Source organism: Mytilus californianus, unplaced genomic scaffold (genome assembly GCF_021869535.1).
Source record: "Mytilus californianus isolate M0D057914Y unplaced genomic scaffold, xbMytCali1.0.p SCAF_8, whole genome shotgun sequence".
In the NCBI taxonomy this organism is placed as follows: domain Eukaryota; kingdom Metazoa; phylum Mollusca; class Bivalvia; order Mytilida; family Mytilidae; genus Mytilus; species Mytilus californianus.
This window is the reverse complement of record NW_026262734.1, coordinates 29,269,142-29,290,427: the sequence shown is the minus strand read 5'-3', so window position 1 is coordinate 29,290,427 and position 21,286 is coordinate 29,269,142. Positions and strand designations below refer to the sequence as shown.

At 36.5% G+C, this 21,286-nt stretch overlaps 1 protein-coding gene across 1 annotated transcript; it reads left to right on the top strand.

Annotated features, from left to right (window-relative positions):
• Positions 1–2,432: 2,432 nt before the first annotated feature.
• On the top strand, positions 2,433–20,921 carry LOC127711976 (uncharacterized). The gene is made up of 4 exons (XM_052218133.1): positions 2,433–2,619; positions 9,321–9,542; positions 13,834–13,944; positions 20,473–20,921. Exons 1-4 carry the CDS (start codon positions 2,433–2,435, stop codon positions 20,919–20,921), a joined length of 969 nt encoding a protein of 322 aa, XP_052074093.1.
• Positions 20,922–21,286: the final 365 nt, after the last annotated feature.

The window sequence follows — 21,286 nt, the reverse complement described above, 5'->3', positions numbered from 1 at the left end:
TTGTTAGTAGTAGACAATCTTGTTAAATTTATCGAATCTTTCTAAAGAAGAAACTATAACCATTGTGCAGTAAACTGTGGTCTGTTTATGATTAGTTTATAAGTACGACAATGTCACGAATTTTCTTTATCAGGAAAACAGTGTGTGTGGATTATATGATCAATCAACACATACAATATGGCTACAAACGTCTTAGTTTTACTGTTTGCAGAAGCATTCGTAATTGTAGCTTTAGCCGAATCGGAAAATATCGATCTATATTCTGAAATTCTGCAAATTCACAAAACGATGAAAGCGCAAGGAGTTGAAATCTCATTTTTAAAAGACACGGTTAAGAATCAACAAACAGAAATAGAAAGACTAAATGCTATTATAACAAATCTGCAAACAGTAAATAAAGAAATGAATATTGGAACTATTCAAATTGACCATGACAGCATGTCATATGACAACGGAAGTAAACCGGAATTACATGTCCAAAGTTTGCCAGTAGGGGACGAAGGACATTATGATGAGATTGAGGATGAAAAACCAAGAGGTAAATCTAATATTTGTAGTCATTTCGAGAGGATTTTTGTTCTTAAAAAAAAAAACCTCATAGAGTAGACATTTTTTTGTTAGTAATTGAACGATATTCAAGTTAAAAAACAACAAAAACATCGCTGTGTCTAATATTCTTATTAGATGCTTGTAAAATTTTTGTCATTTATTCAAATCCTTTTTATGCAAAAACCGCAATATCAATTCATAGTTTTGAAACCGATAAAATTCCGATGAAAACGTCATCTAAAAACTAACTGACAGCGTTAGAATAAATACCCCGGGGAAGAATGCATGAATCGAAATTAAAATTCTACCTACGGTTTATTGGCTGCAACACGGGGAAAATAAAATGAAACTCATAACAAAATTGAATAAAATTATTTTACATTTTAGATACTAAAGATTCATTTTCTATATCTAAGGTGTATTTTAAATTAGCGAAAATCAAAATACTTGTCCTTTCCTGTGAACTAACTGTTGTCGGCCCTACAGTTCCTTGGACTGTAATAGATTTTATATAGGGCTAAACCCAAGTTCAACTTGCTCGCTTGGCCAGTTAATTCTATCCATCAATGCTTTATATAAGGCAGGTCGATTAAAAAAGGAACATGCCCCCTTGGATAGCTGGACATACTATCTTATTTCTACACCTGCCAAGTCCACATTGAATACTATAGCTATGACGGACTTAAATTCATTGATTGTCAAAGGCCTCGATGATACTCCATTTTTGAAGGTTTTGGCTGTGGCTGCATATTTTCTTGCATAACTGTACTTGGTATATCTTCAGAAAATATAATAGGAAATGAGATGAGTATTCGTGAAAAAATGATAACGTTTCCATGAATAACTGTAAGGTTAAGTCATTGTTATTAAAACAAATGTTCTGTGTTTTCGATATGATATACATGCGCGATAACTTCCCTTTGAATTTTCCAAATAAACGAATATCATTCTATTTTGATGTTATTTTCTCTTTCTTATAAGTATTTTGATCTGTTACGTACATGTTCAGTGCTCCAATGATGTACAGCAATAAAAAAAAACTGATATTAGAACGTTTGGAACTTTTTCGCATTACAAAAAAACTATTTTTCGTTCCACAGTTTTCTTGAAATTTAATAGAATCCCTACACATCTAGAGTGTTAAACATTTAAATATTTCTATTTGGAAGGGAAATACTTTTATCACCAAATTTTGGGGATAATAAAAATCCTAGTCAGCTTTATGGGACGTGACATCCACATTTATACACCATAATAGATTTACGGCGTAAATGGCAGATTAACAGTCGTCCATTTACGATGGACGGCATTAAGTAACTTTTTCGGTCGGCCATCATAGATGAACTCGTTAATCTAACTCCTGTGCAGTTAATAAGAGTTACATTTTTGTAAATGCATTTATTGTCGTAAAAATGCAATATCCCTCAGTCCAGTTGAATATATCCCAATTCGTTTCGTTCAGTTGAATACATCCGGAAAACAAGCAGATCGTAAAACAATATGTATAATATTCTTGGCTGCAACATCAAGCCCTTTTTAATGCGTCCGTTAATGTATATTTAATGTGACCATGTGTCGGGACTGTTTTTATGCATTAGTCGTGTTGCCTTTCGTTTGTATGTTGGTAATTAGTACATCATTTTAATTTATTTTTAGTAGGCCGACTTCTAACAACAGATGTATCTGTACAACCCTCCGCCGTTGCATTTTATGCCGAGCTTACCACAAGTGAACAAAATGTTGGGAAGCATCATCCAATAGTATTTGATCACGTGACCTTAAATATTGGTAATGGATATAACAAACATACAGGGGCTTTCACTGCCCCTGTAAGCGGAATATATGTTTTCACCTTCACTCTCTTTCCAAATCGAGGTAGCTACATGGCAGTGAATATCTTCAAGAACAGTGAAGTAATTGCCCAGATTTATACAGAGATGGGAACTGGCATGTTTAGTGCAACAACACCAGTAGCTGTCATTGATATGAATGTTGGAGATACTGCATTTGTTAGAACCAGTTCCATTCATCAACCACATGGGGATGTATTTAGTGATGTTAACGTGAAAAGTTCATTTGCTGGATGGAAAATAGCAGACTTATGATTTTCTTCATAAAGTAGTCTCAAATGTTTCAAATTTTTTTTTTATTTGAACTTGAAACTACTTAGCTTTCCTATTTTACGGGTTGATGTTGTATAGTCATTATCTTCATTATTGCATTATAAATAGTTTTAAAAAAAACCAGATATTGACATAATACACACAAGTTTAAATCTTACAAAACAAAATTTGGAAAACAGTGGGCAAACTGGTTAACCAGGAAACATTTAACTCTAAATTCTTTCTATGATAAAGATAACAGAATCAGAAGGTTGTAACGTCGGTAACTAAACGGATTAAAAGTCATTTTGAAACCACAATCATTTATTTTCAAAAGTGTTGAAATATGCTATTTTCCCCCCGAAAGAACTGCATTTGAAACTTGATAAGCTGATATCTTAAACAGATTTAATATTTGTTCCAGATTGAAAAAATGAAGACAAAAATAGTGTACAAACAAAGTTCTATCCAAACACTCATTTTGAGAGTGTTCAACAAGGTCCGTGTTCATGTCGCGAGAACAGCCGAGATAAAAATGTTGTCTTTGTTTGACTTTAACTATTTAAGTGTTGTCTTTTGAGATTAACAAATTAAAAGAAACTATTTTTACATAAAATATTAACCATTAGCAGAATTAACTTTTTAAAAGATTTGTAGAAAAGGTCGTCTCGGTTTTTAAACAGATATTTGCAGTTTTCTCAATGTTATCGCATGCAACTGCCCTAACAGAGTTAAGAGGAAGAACGACTGATATCGACACTACATAAGTTTTATTGTCACCATCACAAATTGGTTGAACGATTGGATTTATAAAAAAGAAGATGTGGTATGATTGCCAATGAGACAACTTTCCACAAGAGACCAGATGACATAGAAATTAACAAACATAGGTCACCGTACGGCCTTCAACAATGAGCAAAGCCCATACCGCACAGTCAGCTATAAAAGGCCCCGAAATGACAATGTAAAACAATTCAAACGAGAAAACTAACGGCCTTATTTATGTACTAAAAATGAACGAAAAACAAATATGTAACATATAAACAAACGACAACCACTGAATTACAGGCTCCCGACTTGGGACAGACACATACATACAGAATGTGGCGGGGTTAAACATGTTAGCGGGATCCCAACCCTCACCCCTACCTAAGACAGTGGTTTAACAGTACAACATAAGAACGAACTATAAAAATCAGTTGAAAGAGGCTTAACTCATCAGATGGATAAAAATACAAATACTACAAATACAAGTGGACGTGGCCGGGTACTTGTACATCCAAACAACAAAAAGACACTAAGTACAGATCTGAGAGTACTCGCAGTTACTGACAGCTAGTTCAAAGCCACTAACAACTAATAAAAAAAAATCATGCATCTAAGACTAAATTTTCAATCCGTACACATCCAACATCCAATGGATTTAGTGTAAAGACGTCATAAACAGTCAGAGAAAAACATGACCTTGTGCAATGCCAACATACAGGTATCGACAGATTGTAGACCCATGAATGTGTATATATGTATATAACAATAATATTTAGTTTGCTTTTAATTTACTGATAACAAAATCAATATAAGTACCAATAAAAACAATATTTAATGATCTAATTACAGTGTTGAATTGGTAACCTTTTCCTTTTATAATAAGTTTATTAAAAGGATCGATAAGTTTACCAGGATCGTTTCTAAATTTCCGGGCACGGTAAACAATATTGCCGTAAAATGAGGATGTGCAATCCCGTTTGAAATAAGTTTTCTACAGGTACAACCAACTTCAAAACCAAATCTTTATATCTGTGGAGGAATTTAGTAAAGGTTTTAAGTAATTTGTAATAACGAAATCCCTGGCTTAATAATTTACCAGTAATACATAGATTACGTTGTTTGTTTCTAAAGTCACTAGCGACATAGGATTAAGTGGTCTTAGTTTTTTTTAGAAACCAAATATCTTGATTATAAGAATATACTCATATTTTATGTGATTTTCAAATAATCCATTAAATAAAAACCCTGTAGCTTTACATTAATTGTGGGAGTTAACCGGTTGAACAGTGCATCTAGCATGTAAATTTGAAAAAATGAATTAGTCTTCATTTGTTTAGTTATTTTCCAAAATCAAAATCCTGCAAAATTGGCGCCTTGAACAGAACCAGCTTTGATCTACATTTGGTCAACTTTTTGCCTGTGTTGTCATCTTTTTGTCAACTTCTAACACTTCCAGAGCACCTGAGATCATTTTGGTTTTTGGTGAGGTTCGTGTTGCTCAGTCTCCAGTTTTTTTATTTTATTTGTTGTTTTTCTTCTCGTCGTTTTCATTTTGTTGTCATGATTGTGTCGATCTCTCATCGATTGATAAGTTTTGATTCGACCTTTGGTATCTTTGCTTTTGAGTACTAGTATGTAAATTTCATAATTCTGAATTAATCAATTTATTCAGGCATTAGAAAAAAGGTTTGAGAAAAACCGAAATTTTCAAGCAAATATCTATCTCCTAATGCCACTTCCGCAAAAAATCAGTCAGCCAGAATGCAACATAAACTTAATCTATACAACATTTTAAAAATTAATCAGACAAGACGACAATCTGTAAGTTTTAATTACATTAATAACTACACATGTGTTTCCTGCTATTTAGCCTTAAAAGTTTTTTAGATTATTAGAAATGAGGCATTGTGGTTATCAGACTTTATAGTTCTACGTAGTATTTAAAAACAAATTGATTAAGAATAAGAAATATGGTTTCCAAAGATTATAGTTAGATAATATTTGAGACTATGTCAAGGATATTATTTTAATCTTGTAGATATTGTGTAGAAATCGATTAATATAGACAACATGGCTTTGAACGTCCTCAGCTTAATGTTAGCACAGGTTTTCGTGACATACGTGTTGGCCAATTCGGAAAACATCTATGTACATTCCAAAATTCTGCTCATTGAAAAAACTATTGAAGCTCAGGGAATTGAAATAGCAGGTCTAAAAGGAACAGTTAAAAATCAACAAAAAGAAATAAACAGACTGAACCAAATTGTCACTAATTTGCAAGAAGTGTATAATGAAAATCAAATTGTTGCTTTTCGTACTAACGAAAATAATTTGGAAAGTAAAAATGGAAGTAAAGTGGATTTACATGCGATAAATTCTCAAGAAGTGGCCAAAGGATATACTGATATTCACAATAATACAGATGAAAAACCTAGGGGTAAGTTATACATACATTTAGTCGCTTTGATTGTTTATTTGTGAGGGTTGTCTATAATATCAATATGATCTGGGTGTGTGTTTTTCTCTCTTTTCGACAAACCCTTACAAAGACCTTCCAAGTCGAAATGTTTGCCGCAGTTTTCTATGTTTTAGGTCTTTTTTGTTTCGTGTTTCTTTCTCTTAAACCTTGGGACAACACCTTCGACTAATTTTATGTGAATGTGTTAAATTATCTAAGCGAAGATATCATATTTTTAATTAATTAAAGGGTTGAAACTTACAGGGCGCTGGAAATCATAAGTCGTAAACACCATGCCATTGCCAAAACAAAGGCGACAAAACAAACAGTAGAATCAAAACAGTACACAGAAAACAAAGCAACCCGAACCAAATACAAGACAAATTGATAATCTCCGGAAAGATGAGAAGTTACAATACTGATACTCGGTTGTTCTTCGTGATGAGTAAAACATGGAAAATTCATCTTCGGTAATGACACGCAGTGAAAGAAGAACGCAACGGAAGGTGTTGTGGCTTCGACAAATGAAGATTAACCCATATACATTTATAACAAAAATATCAACCATGTTATGATGGAGTCCGAAAAAGTTTATTTCATGATGTGATGATTGACGTCATTTGTTTTGCTGTAAAGATAATAGTTTTTAGTCGACCCTCACTGCCGATTATTATACAATTAAGTTAATTTAGTGACACATTCTTTGCTTTATTTGATTTTTCCTTTGTCTCAAATTCAAAAAGAAGTATACGAGTAACATCAACATTTCTCTTGAAAGATAATTATCTCTTTTTCGGAATGAAATTTTAGATGTATACCCTAGATCTTTTCATTCATCTTGGAATCTCCTTTTTTGAAATCTGTTTTATACAAATAAAGAGACAAGTCGACAAGAGAAGAAAAGCATTTCGAGTTCAACAATATAATTTTTCAATGATTTAATTCAAATTAATCATTTAATTCTTAAATTACAATTCCATCTCGACATTAAAGGTGTCAAATATTTGTTAAAAGTCAATTAACTATGAAACCATCCTTCGATATTTCTGCATGGAACCGTCTCTCAATACTTCTTCAAGATACCGTCTCTCGAATCTTCTGCATTTTACCGTCTCTCGACACTTCTGCATTCAAACCGTCTCTCGACACTTCAGTATGAATTCGTATATCGACACTTCTGCATAGAGGTTGAATAGACGTTCAGTATTAAAGCATAATTACAAAACAAAATGTTTGGAGAGCCAATCAAATTGTCAATCAAAAGAGAAAAAGAAGGATACTTACATTGCAAACATGGTAAGGTGAAAATTGCAAGTGAAAGAACATATCCAATTCACTGACTGCTTATTCCTCTCACATTTGCTTCATAAAAGTCTCTGTGTGATAAAGCATCGTCAAATAACGTCTAAATTCCATTTAATTGATAAATTCAACAACACTTACCGTTATCTTGATGACATGTTTTCGTTAAATAACCAATAATTCTCTAAACATAATACCGAAATTTACCCAAAGGAACTTACTTTTTATAAATCAAATATTAATAGCAATAACTGTACTTTCCTAGATTTACATATTTTAGTTTTACACGCAATAACGACAAAAGAGACGATTTTTCTTTCTTTATTCGGTTAATTTTCCTTTTGTTTCGACGGTTATGTTCCTTAAGCACCGTCTTAGGGTGTTTATATATCCCAACTCGTTCGCAATGGCCGTGCACGTGTCTGTAGTGACTTTTTGGATTTCAATGAGCGTAATCTATGTATTACTGGTAGATAATTAAGTCAGGTATTTCGTTACCACGAATTACTTAAAACCTATACTAAATTCTTCCATAGATACAAAGATTTGGATGTACCTGTAGAAAACTTATTTCAAACGGAATAGCACACCCTAATTTTGACGGTGATGTTGTTTACGGAGACCGAAAATTAAGATATGATTCGGGTAAATTTATCAATCCTTTACATAAACTTATTCTAAAAGGTTACCAACTCAACACTGTAATTGGATCTTTGAATATTGTTTTTATTGGTATACATGTACATATTGATTTTGATATCGTAAAATTAAAACCATACTAAATATTAATGTTATACACATATGCACTTTCACAGTACTACAATCTATCGATACTTATAGTTTGGTATTGCACAAAGTCACATTTTTCTCTGACTGTTAATTTCGTCTTTATACTAAATCCATTGGATGTTAGATGTGTTCTGATGGATATTTTATCTTAGATACATGATTTTGTTAGGGATGTATAAATAACCTGCCACGTCCGGTCTGTGTTTTTGTTAGATGTTTTTCTGCTTTGTATCGATCTGATGGGTTAATCCCTTTTCAACTAATGTGTATAGCTTGTTCTTATGTTGTGATGTAGCACCACTGTCCCAGTTTAGGGAAGGGTTGAGGACTCACAAACATGTTTAACCCCGCCACATTCTATATGTGCCTGTCCAATGACAGGAGCCTGTAGTTAAGTGGTTGTCGTTGGTTCATGTTTGTCATACTTGTTTTTCGTAAATTATTTTGTTATTAATTATACCATAAGTTTTTTTCTCAAATGAATTGTTTCATATTTTTCATGTCGGGGCCTATTATAGCCGATTATAAGGTATGGGTTTTTCTCATTGTTGAATGCCGTACGGTTGACTGTAACTGCTTACACCCACTTCATTTGAACTTTGGTGGATGGTTGTCTCATTGGCAATCATACCACATCTCCTTATTTTTAGTTTGTATTAAATTTAGAAGATATTAAGCTTCGAGTATTGAGGCGAGTTTATAATTGCTACATGATGATCTTGATGCATAGATTCTAGGTACTGACGTTATTTATCATCTTTATTACGAGTAATAGTGTTCTTTTATTTGTCTTTGTAAATTTTCAGCCTTTACTGTTTAGTCCATTTTTGTAATATCCTTTTGACGTTGCTCGGTACTTATACATCCCGCCATTGTGTTATTGTGCTATGGTCATTTTTTGTGTCCTTGTCTTTCGTTTTTGCTTATGTGTTTTGTCTATTTGTTATTCTGTTTTTCTTTGTTGACATATTTATTTGTTTTTATAGTGATTAAGATTATAACACAATGCTGACTGTTGTACCACTGTTTGACATTTTTACCTATTATGTCTGTTTGTTTTGTTCACACATTGTTATCAATATAATGGAATTTTATGCGACTGCCATAAAAGTGAGAGGTTTAGCTAGCTATAAAACCAGGTTTAATCCACCATTTTCTACATAAGGAAATCCCTGTACCAAGTCAAGAATATGACAGTTGTTTTCCATTCGTTGCCATTTGATAAGGGACTTACCGTTTTGAATTTTCCTTGGAGTTCGGTATTTTGGTAATTTTACTTTTTGCTACATTTTTAAATCATTTTTTGTATTTGATGTTTTTTGGAGATCTAATATGATTTTATTAAATTTCAGTAAGCCGACTACTCACAGAATCTGTACCTGTACAACTTTCCTCTGTAGCATTTTATGCCCAGCTTTCAATAAGCGAACAAAATATCGGAAAGCATCATCCAATAGTATTTGATAATGTGATCTTAAACGTTGGTAATGGTTATAACAAACATTCGGGGACATTTACAGCTCCTTCAAGTGGAATATACGTTTTCACTTTCCTTCTCTTCCCTAGTCGAAGTGGTAAGATGGCAGTGAATATCTTCAAGAACACTGGACGCTGGAGATATCGCTTTTGTCAGAACCAGTTCCACTTATCAACCGCATGGCGATGTAAATAGTAATGTTAACCATAAAAGTTCATTTGCTGGATGGAAAATAGCAGACTTAATATGATTTCTTTTTATAAAGTAGTTACTAATGCTTTAAGCCTTTTTGTTATTTCAACATGAAACTAAAAACGACTAAGCTTTCATATTTCAAGGGTTGATGTTGCATTATCATTATATAAATACTAGTTGTACATGAAAAAGAAATGAAAAAAACCGGCATTGACTAAAAGTACAAGAAGTAAAATCTTGTGAGACAAAATTATGAAAACAGTGTGTGAACTGGTAAAGAAAAGGACAAAGTGGGACCCCCCCCCCCCCCCCCCCCCGAGACATGAAAACAATTGAAACCCCCTAGATACATACCCCACTGGACCAGACTGCTATTACCCCTATAAACAGAACTATAATAATAATAATTTATGGTATAGCCAACGGACTTATTATATTAATTCATTGTATATAGCCAACGGTCTTTTAACAAAAACGCATTGTGTAGCCAACGGGTTTTAACTTTTTCTGAGCCAACGGGCTCCTATTTATACTTATTTACATTTCTATTCTGTTCTATTAGACCCCCTCCGCTCCATACAGGGGACCCCCGTTAAGGTGAGTGAGCCTCATTAACTCCCTCGGAGACTCCGCCCTTACTTCCCAAACAGCCGGAGCTACCTCAAACAGGTGATGAGGGTGACCGTGTATAGCGTTAGGCGGGGGGAAAAGGAGCATCGCTCTCCAAGGGGATCCGCTGAGGTGGCATTATCCTCAGGGCGTCCCTCTGCTCAGAATTGAAGGAGCGAACACCAATACCAAACCCAAAATAGGCATTGCAATAGGACTTCTTCCACTCCCCTACCTGGTTGACGCCCCCCCTGGAAACAATGGAGATGGATCAACTGCACCGGATTCGTCACCTTTTCACAATAGCCTTCATCACCACCCTGTGGGCTCTATCCTGCCGCCCCGTATGTGCAGGACCACTGGTTGGTCAAGCGGCAGGATTGGAGAGCCATCTGCAAGGTGAAGACCTGGCGGTCATGGGATTTCTCCTCGGCAGTGAAGTCCGCCCCCACTTCTCCAAGGGCAGACACACTGGGGTGGGTCACCAGTGAGTGAAACCGGTGCTGCACGGCGTCTAAGAACTGGCCGGCGTTCTTGGGGTGGATCACCACCGCCCCGACCCATCCCTGTTCTAGCCTAAGCGGCACACTAGGCAAAGTCTTTGGTTTTCAGAAAACGACCACCTTTAATTGTTTTTCCATAGGCGGTAATGGTAACGTTTTTTCCTGTAGCTCAGTCCATATCGTAAACTTGGATATGTATGATAGCTCGTTTCGAAACTGTGACATTTTCACATATGTGGTTAAATTTTCGGGGTACGAGATTGAGATTACTATTTCCGTAAATTAGCATACCCCGTACATCCTTTCGTGATGCGGCTCCTCGTGATAAAAAATCCCTTTTTTAACACAATAAGTTCTTTGAAAATTTAATACTTTGAACACATTTAATAGCTCCATAGTTTTTACACATTTATTCTATGTTCCTCTACTTTCCTAATCACCACAAATGGTTAAGCTCAGTCATTTGTAAAAAAAAAGAAACATGTCCAATATCACTACACAGAGATTTTTTGTTTACACGTTTACACACAACTTTTGAGTTCCTCATTTCGAGGCGCATTAGGGATATTGACCCATATGACTATCAAATGCACTGGGCGGGCCTCTTGGAAGTCAAGACTCTACTCCCCTGCTCCCCGGAGGATTTCCCTTCTGCGATCCTCTTCAATCCCCCAAGGACAGAGGTGAGCTCTGAGATCCTAGACCTGGAAGTGACCGGTAGGACCCGGACAGGGAAGAAACATGAGGGAGGGAACGGGCCTGGGGTAGGGACTCCCCTGTTCACTTGAGGAGCTCGCCTGGGAAGGCTCACTGGAGCTTAGATAAACATCACCAAAAAAGTCCCAGCGCTGACCAACCTGCATCAACTCCACCTGATCCCTCCAGTGCATGAGCGCTGCAGGGGAGTTGATTGGCGACAGAGAGAAGGTCCGGGGGACCTCACACTGTGCCAACTTGCAAACCTCGGACATGGTTCCCAATTCAGCACCCAGGTCCTCCTGGGGTAGTCCCATCGTCTCCAGTTGGCCAATGACGAATCGGATGTGGTCCCCACATCTCCCCCTCCCAGGACCCTGAACAACGTGTTAAGGGAGGTTAGGCGAACCCTCGCCAACCCTCGATCTGACACTCAAAGGTCCCTGAACACCTCAGCCAAATTGTGTCCTTCTAATCACCATGCCCGGGCTTCACAGCCGGAAACCGGACATGAGAGTCTAATCCCCACTACTCCACCTTGCCCCACAGAGCGAGGCGTTACCACCTCACCGGAACAATGGAACTTTCCCGAGCAATCCTGGGACAGGACAGGCAGAGACTTGCCTGTTGCTGGAGGTGGGGGTATGACCTCTGCCCTTTCCTGTCTCTTGGCCACACTCCGACGACGGTCTCTATCTTTTTTTCTCTTCTTCTTCTTTTTCTTTTCACCCACCTTGGTTTCTCTCTCAGTTTCTGCCTCCACCTAGGTGGTCTTCCTCTTGGACCCCCCGACCAACTCCTTCCGATGTCCGCTCCTTTGGATAATATTTTTTCTAATCTTGCCTCTTTTAAACATTCATAGAGAGTTCCCATATTTCATGATTATAAATACTTAATTGAAACAGTTACTTTATTGCTCATGAAATATGGGAACTCTCTATGAATGTTTAAATGAGGCAAGATTAGAAAAATATTATCCAACCCTAAGGGTGAATGGGATTACAAAATCTGACGCATTAGCTCGACTGACACCACAAGATTGTGCAGCTATAGGTATTACTTCCCTTGAAGACAGACGACGCTTAGTTGAACTTATCAATACTATTAAATCAGTTCATACTACAGAGCCTTCCAATTTGTCTGCTGCCAAACCAAACAGTCACAATCCATCACCAAGAAAACGTAACAGAAGTCCATTGGTTTCATGTAATCGTGGAAGAGGTGATCAAGCATTGCATGCTGTCAGTGATGTCAGAGTTCATGAACGACCAATCAACATACCAAGTCAAACAAGTCATGCAGAACTTTTAAGGTTATTAGCAAGCTCAAATCTAAGTCCTCATCAGATTCATCTGATCATTCAGATTATGAACCAGCAACCAAACATTTAAATGCCGCATCATCACCCCTAGAGTAAAGAGATCAGTTATAATTATGGTGTTCCATCAAATGCACCAAATACGCCAACAAATAGTAAAAGTAGATCTAGAACTGGTCATTCTAGAACCAGTCATTCTAGTGCTGAAGAAAGGATTAAAGTTTGTGTAAGGAAAAGACCTAGAAATAAACGTGAAATAAAGAATACAGATGATGATATTGCTAAAGCAGAAAGTGACACTACATTGACTGTTAATGAACCAAAATCAGCTGTTGATCTGAGAGCATACACTCTGCAGCATGAGTTTATATTTGATGAAGTATTCAATGAAAAATGTTCAAATGAAGATGTTTATATAAGGGCCACCAGACCTCTTATTAATTGTGTATTTGAAGGTGGGACTGCCTCATGTTTTGCTTATTGTCAAACAAGAGCAGGTTAAACTCATACAATGATGGAGAATCAGGAGGTTCCCGGACAATATTTACTGGCAGTTCATGATATCTACTCAGTTATAGACTCCAAACAGTATGGATCTGGTCTTAAAGTCTGGGTCAGCTTCTTTGAAATCTACTGTGGACAGCTCTTTGATCTCCTCAATAAAAGAAACAGATTACAAGACTGGGAAGATGGTTCTAACAGAGTCTGTATAGCAGGACTGACAGAGACAGGATGTTAAGATGTTCAAGCATTCATGCAGGTAATATATTATGGCAACAATGCACGAAATAAAGGTGCTACTGGAGTCAATCCAGACTCTTCAAGATCTCACGCTGTTCTACAACTCAAAGTACGCAACTCATCAGACAAAAGAGTTGGAAGAATATCATTTTTTGATTTGGCTGGTAGTGAGAGAGCTTCAGAGGTTACTTACACAGACAGACATACACGTCTTGAAGGGGCGGAATTAGCTCTAAAAGAATGTATTCGTTCTATAGACCAAGAAAGTAAACATAAACCATTTTGACAAAGTAAACTGACACATATACTGAAATAATCTTTTACAGGGAATTTTAAAGCATCCATGATAGCTAATATATCTCCAACAAAGTCATCGTGGGAACATACTCTTAATACACTCAGATATGCTGACAGAGTGAAAGAATTACGTAAACAAGGTATACCAGCAGGATCAAGAAGCTCTGTTTCTAGTTCTTTACTTTTAAATATTCCTCCATCTGGAGGACAGTCAGTCTTTCATCCGAACAATATTCTTTGTTCATCAACTCCGGTTAGACATAAGACATGTAAGACTACCAGGCACACAGGTAGTCACAGAAGAGCGGAAAGGAGATCAGATAGGGACAATCGAGGGTCAGAAAGGGATTTTCATCTGGACCCTAATGAAACGCCTATAAAGGACTTGGTGTTAAAAGAAAAACTGTTAACTGTTAAGTGCTGCCAAACCTGCTCAACCTAAGCCAACCACAAGTGTTCCAACCAGAACTTCTGTAGTTCGACATGTGGTTCGTAGTTCCTCGTCTCAAAGTGAACTTTTCCCCCACCTCGGTCTCTCTCCCAATCTCTGCCTCCCCCAGGTGGCCTTCCTCTTGGACCCCCTGACCAACTCCCCTCCTTCTACCCCTGTGGCTGCTACGGTCCCCCTACCCCCACCTACCTCTGCGGGAGGACCTGGTTTCCCCAGCACCTCTGGGTCGTCCAGCCCCCGTAGCTCCTCATCCTCTACCAGGACCACCAATTCCACCTCCTATGGCACTGTGCCACCTCCCGGCTGCTCTCCGTGCTCATCTTTGTTTTCCATCTAAAAAAAACAACCTTAGAGTGCAGGGATACCATGGACACTTGCACCCTAGTGGAGGCCGAACATCCTGGACACTGATAGGCGTATATCTGCTCTGCATCCTCTGGAGTGATGTTTACACACCGTCCGTGGACCGTTCCTGCACTCGTCACATCTTATCATTAGGCCCCATCATCTGGCCCCTGACATGAACAACAGATGTGGCGTCCCTTTTTTCCCTTGTTGCCCAGGCCGTCGATTTCCTCGATCCCATTTTTTTTCCTGTTAGTACCTGAGCTTGCAACTTTCTACACCAATTGGGGACCTCCCTATCTGTACACAGCTTTCCGGGCATGATGTGCCACCATCATAGTTTTTGTCCTTTTAACCCTGTACAGGTATGGCGTGAGGCTCTCCAATACTACCCCGGGACCCTTCCGGGAAAGAGACAACTTCCTACACCTACCCTTGACGGTTGCAGTATCCAGCTGATACACTAGGTCCCCCACCTGAAACCTTTTGATGACAACCTTTAGGTCATAATTCCTCTTGAGGCGTTCTTGTGCCGTTTTTAGGTTAGCACGGGCCAGTTCATGGGCCCCCCGGATGGCACCCTCTAGATCGGCTACATACTGATTCCTATCCTTGAGGTCTTCTCCTTGGGGACCATTAAACATTATCTCTGCTGGTTGATTAACCTCCCTTCCTAGCATGAGACGGTTAGGAGTGAGCCCTGTGCTCTAACTGACGGATGCTCTGAAGGCCCCAGCTAATTGCGGGAGGAATAGATCCCAGGACATTTGATTTTATCCCACAAAGCACCTTACTGAAGCCATCAGGGTCCGGTTACAGCGCTCTACTTGCCCATTGGAGGAGGGGCGGTATGGGGTGGTCCTACTTTTGTGAATATGGAGAAGGTCACACATGGCTTTAAACAGATGGGACTCGAAGTTCCTTCCCTGGTCTGTAAAAACCTGGAAAGGACTCCCAAAACGTGAAAAGAATTCGCTAACTGCCGTCCTAGCCGTTAATTCTGCATCCTGAGCCCAATAAGTTGATGTTGCATTTTTTCTGGAATAATCACCCTCTTTGACCCACCCGTTGGACTTTCTTTATACAGGATATCATCCTCCCCCAAGACAAATAACTCTTTGCTTACCCAGTAGTATTTTGTAGCGGGGCTGCTAAAAAAAGTTCCTCCTCAGAGGGTACATTCTTTGTCTACCTCCATTGAAACACCCATGTTAATTCCGGGTCTGTACTTTGATTTTCCAACAATTCCTCTCGACTGGCTCCAAGTTAACCCAAGAGTCCTCCCCTATTGCCTGGACCAAGATATCACCGTCACCTTCAGTCCATATGGCTAATTCGTCACCGATTCTGGATACCCGGAATATATGCACCATCTGCTCACGTGTGCACCTGGTTTGAGTTAACACTGGCTGCAGATTTTTTCGCCAATGTTGATATTAATATTTTGTATATTCAAACACATGTGATTCGTTCAGATTGAGTCACATGTTAAACTGTATTTTCATTAAATTTAGTAGACTGAAAACGGCAGATAGGAAAGTGCAACAGTTCTCTTTAATGTTTATCATTTGATTTACCCATTTTTCAGCACAAATATTCTTATATATAATTCCGTGTTGCTTACTCTTTAGTTTTCTATAAACAAGAAACAAATTCTGTTAAACTTCGCATTTGGTAATTTCATACTCGAGGAAGAGAGGACAAGATTGTGGCTACGACAATTGGATCATATCAATGGTCATATGTGAAACAGATATTTCATAAAAGGCAACCAAATTATGATGGCGTTTTTAAAACTTAAATCAACGTTATTAATATGAATCCTTTGTTAAAACGTTTCCTTGTATGCTGCAATCCTCTTTGATATGAAACACAAGCTCTGGGATATAATATCGGCTTAGTACTGCCATTAACATATGGATATTGAAATTTACTGTTATGAGATTTTATAATTCATTTTAAATGATGAAATATATCTCCCTCATGCAAAGCTGAGATTCCTTTCCGGTTTTGGCTATACTTAAGGTCCTTTTGGTTTATCAGCTCTTCAACGTTTGTATTAGAAGAAAGGCGAAAGATACCAGAGGGACATTCAAACTCATAAGTCGAAAATAAACTGACAACGCCATGGCTTAAAAAGAAAAAGAACGACAGACAAACAGTAGTACACAAAACTGTGTTAGATTTTGGATTTTCAAATATTTTGGCCTCGAGCATCACTGAAGAGATATTAATTGTCGGAATGCGCAGTTGGTGCATCACAATTGTTACTGTTTATATTATTTACGATATATACTGCATATGCAGGAGCTAAATGTGCTACATAGAAATAGAAAACTCTTAGTAGAAAAGCTGAAATAATCTCGTTTGTTCTCAACTAACCCTAATTGTCAATTTCTAGATTTTGGTCGAAATATAAAAAAACTTAAATGAATCAGTGTTATCCTTAATTCAAATTCGATGTGATAGATTATGTTCTACTTAAGCTGACTTTAATGATCCCAAACTTCCATTAGCACAGACTTTTGAATACTTTGAAATTAGATTCGGTATTTGGCATCTTATCTTCAAATATCTATATTTTTAAATCTTTCAACAGCTTCAGGCGTGACGGACTCACTGATTAAAAAAATGTTTCTTTCCGTCGTTGGGCTGAAGATTGTAAATACCAACGGAGCTCTCAAACATAGAAACTGTCGATTTCAATTTTATGACGAGACTTATTTTTAACCTGTTAGGAGTGTTGTTTATGATTTTCCTTCAATAGAGCTAGGTATTATTCACTCAACATCCGTAGCTATCATAATTTTTTATTACTTTAATAAAGTAAGCGTTCACCCTGTTGGTTGCTGCATTGTACAGGTTTTTATGGTATGTTGAAGTTTAACGACATATGGTATAGGTAGGCCAACAGATGAGGTTTGTGCGCATGTAAACCCGATTTAATCCCACTACATTTTGTACCTGTCACAAGTATATTGGTTGTTGTTTCCCTTTGTTTTGTATGTCTTGTTGTTAAACATTTAAGGCGCGGCCAATACCACTTTTTGATAAAACAAGGAATTATGGAACACACTCTACAAATATGATTCCGCAAGATAAATTACAAGAGTGAAGTTTTATACATGTAAAATCCGATATCCAGGGCACCGTGCAGGTGGTGTCATTAATTCATATCAAAAGTGTTTGTTTTTTCAGGAAAAATTCTCCTCCTACTAAAATGAGCTACTAAATAACATATATACTACATAAATTAAATGAAATATTCAAAATAATTATATTAAATTGTGAATATGCGTAAATATTTGTATCATATTTTCTACTCATATCTAAGTCTTTTCGTCGTTTTTCGTTTTTTACCATAGCGCTGTAAGCAGAAGATAATCTGTTGATTTATATCGAACATTTCAAAAGAAGAAAGTATAACTATTGTGCAATAAGAATGTCTATATTAACTCTGACCTTTTTATGGTTAGTTGATAAATATAACACTGTCACGCATTTTCCTTATCAGGAAAACAGTGTGTGTTGATTTCATGATCAATCAACACATACATTATGGTGATAAACGACTTCTTTTTACTGTTTGTAGAAGCATTCGTGATTGTGGCTTTAGTCGAATCAGAAAATATCGATCTATATTCTGAAATTCTGCAAATTCACAAAACGATTAAAGCGCAAGGAATTGAAATCTCATTTTTAAAAGACAGGGTAAAGAACCAACAAACAGATATAGATAGACTAAATGCTATTATAACAATCTGCAAACAGTAGATAGAGAGATGAATATTAAAGCTAGCCAAACTGACCATGCCAGCATGTCATATGACAACGGAAGTAATCCGTATTTACATGTCCAAAGTTTGCCGATAGGGGACGAAGGACATATTGATGAAATTAAGGATGAAAAACAAAGAAGTAAATCACATATTTGTATTCACTTCGAGAGGATTTTTGTTCTTGAAAAAAACTCATAGTGTACAGATTTTTTGTTTTTAGTTATTGAATGAAATTCAAGTTTTAAGCAAGAAAACATCGCCATGTCTTATTTTCTTCTTTGATTCTTGGAAATGTCTCGTCATTTATTCATGTCGTTTTCGGCAAATATCGCTTTTTTAACTCAGAGTTTTGAAACAGATAAAATTCCGATGAAAACGTCAACTAAAAACAAAGTGACAGCGTTAAAATGAATACTACGGGGAAGAATTCATGAATCGAAATTAAAATTCTGCCTGCGGATTATTGGGTGCAAAATAAAACTCATAACAAAATTGAATAAAATTATTAAACATTTTAGAAGGCCGTACTTTGACCTATAATGGTTTACTTTTTACACATTGTGACTTGGATGTAGAGTTGTCTCATTGGCACTCATACCACATTTTCTTATTTATAGATACTAAGGATTAATTTTCTATATCTAAGGTGCATTTCAAATTAACAAAAGTCAAAATTACTGGCCATTCATGTGAAATAATGGTTGTCGGCCCTATAATTCTTTGGACTGTAATAGCTATTATATAGAGCAAGCTTAAGTTCAACTTGCCCGCCTGGCACGTTAATTTCATTCGTTAATACTATATATAAGTAAATATCACTGTTGGTATGTCAATTATCAAAGGAACTTGCCCCCTTGGATAGCTGGACACACTATCTTAGTTCTACCCCTGCCAAGTCCACATTGAATACTATATGTTAAGAAAGACTTTAATGCTGTGATTGTCAATAGCTTTGATAAGACTTCATTTTCGCATGTTTTGGCTGTAACTGCATATTCTCTAATTAAGTTTCTTGCATAACTGTACTTGATATAACTCCAGAAGATATAACAGGAAATGCGATGAGTATTCGTGAAAAAAAATATCGTTTCCACGAATAACTAAGGTTAAGTCCTTTTTATTATAAAATATGTTCTGTGTTTTCGATTAGATATCCATTAGGTAACTTCCCTTTATAATTTTCCATAGTAGCTACTGTGAATTCATTTATTTTCGTGTGTTCCAATTTTCATGGATAGAGGGATGCCTGCATTTTCGTGGATATTTGATTCATGCCAAAGTCTGCATACAAACCTATAGAAAATTTGCAATTAGTTGAATATTGAAATTCGTGGTTCATAAATACCCACGCCATCCACGAAAATTAGGATCCAACATATAGTAATGAATCCACTGTAATAGCATTACATTTTGATGTTATTTTCTCTTACTTACATGTATTTCGACGATAAGTTATGTAAATGTTTGGTGCTCCTTTGATATACAACAATAAAAATAGAACCGAGTTTCGAACGTTTTCAACTTTTTCGCATACCAACAATATTCAGAAATTAACTTAAAATCTCTATCATCTTTTGTTATTTTCATTAAAATAAATACAATTTTTCACTAGAACGTTTCTTATAAGTTAATAACACCATTACAGAGTGCCAAAAATTAAAATATTTCTATTTGGAAGGGAGATACTTTTTTTCACCAGTTTCCCCACTGCGTAATAAAAATCGTAGTTGGCTTTATGAGACGCGGTATTTATAGACCATTTTAGATTTGAGGCGTAAATGACAGATTTACGATCGTCCATTCAAGATGGACGGTGTAAAGTTAACTTTTTTGTCATTTATGTTACTACCATGCAGTAAATAGGAGTTAAATTTTCGTAAATGTATTTATTGCCGTAATTGAGAACTTCCTCGTAATTGAATTCACATCCGGAAACACAGGCAGATTGTAAATTAATGTTTATATTCTTGCTTGCAATGGCAAGACCTTTGCAATGACAGTATTTCGGGACTGTACTTATGCGACATTAGTTTTTTTTTAACTTTTTTTCATCTTTTTTTTTCTTGTAGTATATACTTTTAATTTATTTTCAGTAAGCCGACTTCAAACAACAGATATATCTGTACAACCCTCCGCCGTTGCATTTTATGCCCAGCTTACTACAAGTGAACAAAATGTTGGAAAGCATCATCCAATAGTTTTTGATCACGTGATTTTAAACGTTGGTAATGGATATAATAAGCATACGGGGGCGTTCTCTGCCCCTATAAGCGGAATATACGTTTTCACATTCACTCTCTTTCCAAATCGAGGTGGCGCCATGACAGTGAATATCTTCAAGAACAGTGAAGTAATTGCACAGATTTATACACAGATGAGAAATGACATGTTTAGTGCAACAACTCCAGTAGCTGTCATTGATATGAATGTTGGAGATACTGCATTTGTTAGAACCAGTTCCGTTCATCAACCTATTGGGGATGTATATAGTGATGGTAACGTGAAAAGTTCATTTGCTGGATGGAAAATAGCAGACTTATGATTTCATAAAGTAGTCACAAATGAATGTTTTTTTTCAACTTGAAAATATGAACGACTTAGCTTCTATATTTCACCGTTTGATGTTGCATAATCATTATCTTCATACATTTAGTAGTTACATTAGAAATAGTTTTAAAATAAAAAAACGTAATTATTATAATTACAAGTTGTAAAGAATAAACGCCTATTTTTACAGAAATTTTTATGCAGAGGTGTATAAAATATATTCCCGGTAATACATGCACATGCGATTGTGTTTGGTCTGTTTAAATGGCTCTGCAATAACAATTCCAACTGAATAAATGGTTACGGTTCGAATTAATTCATAAGTACCTGTTATACATACATTTTGACCAATATATAATC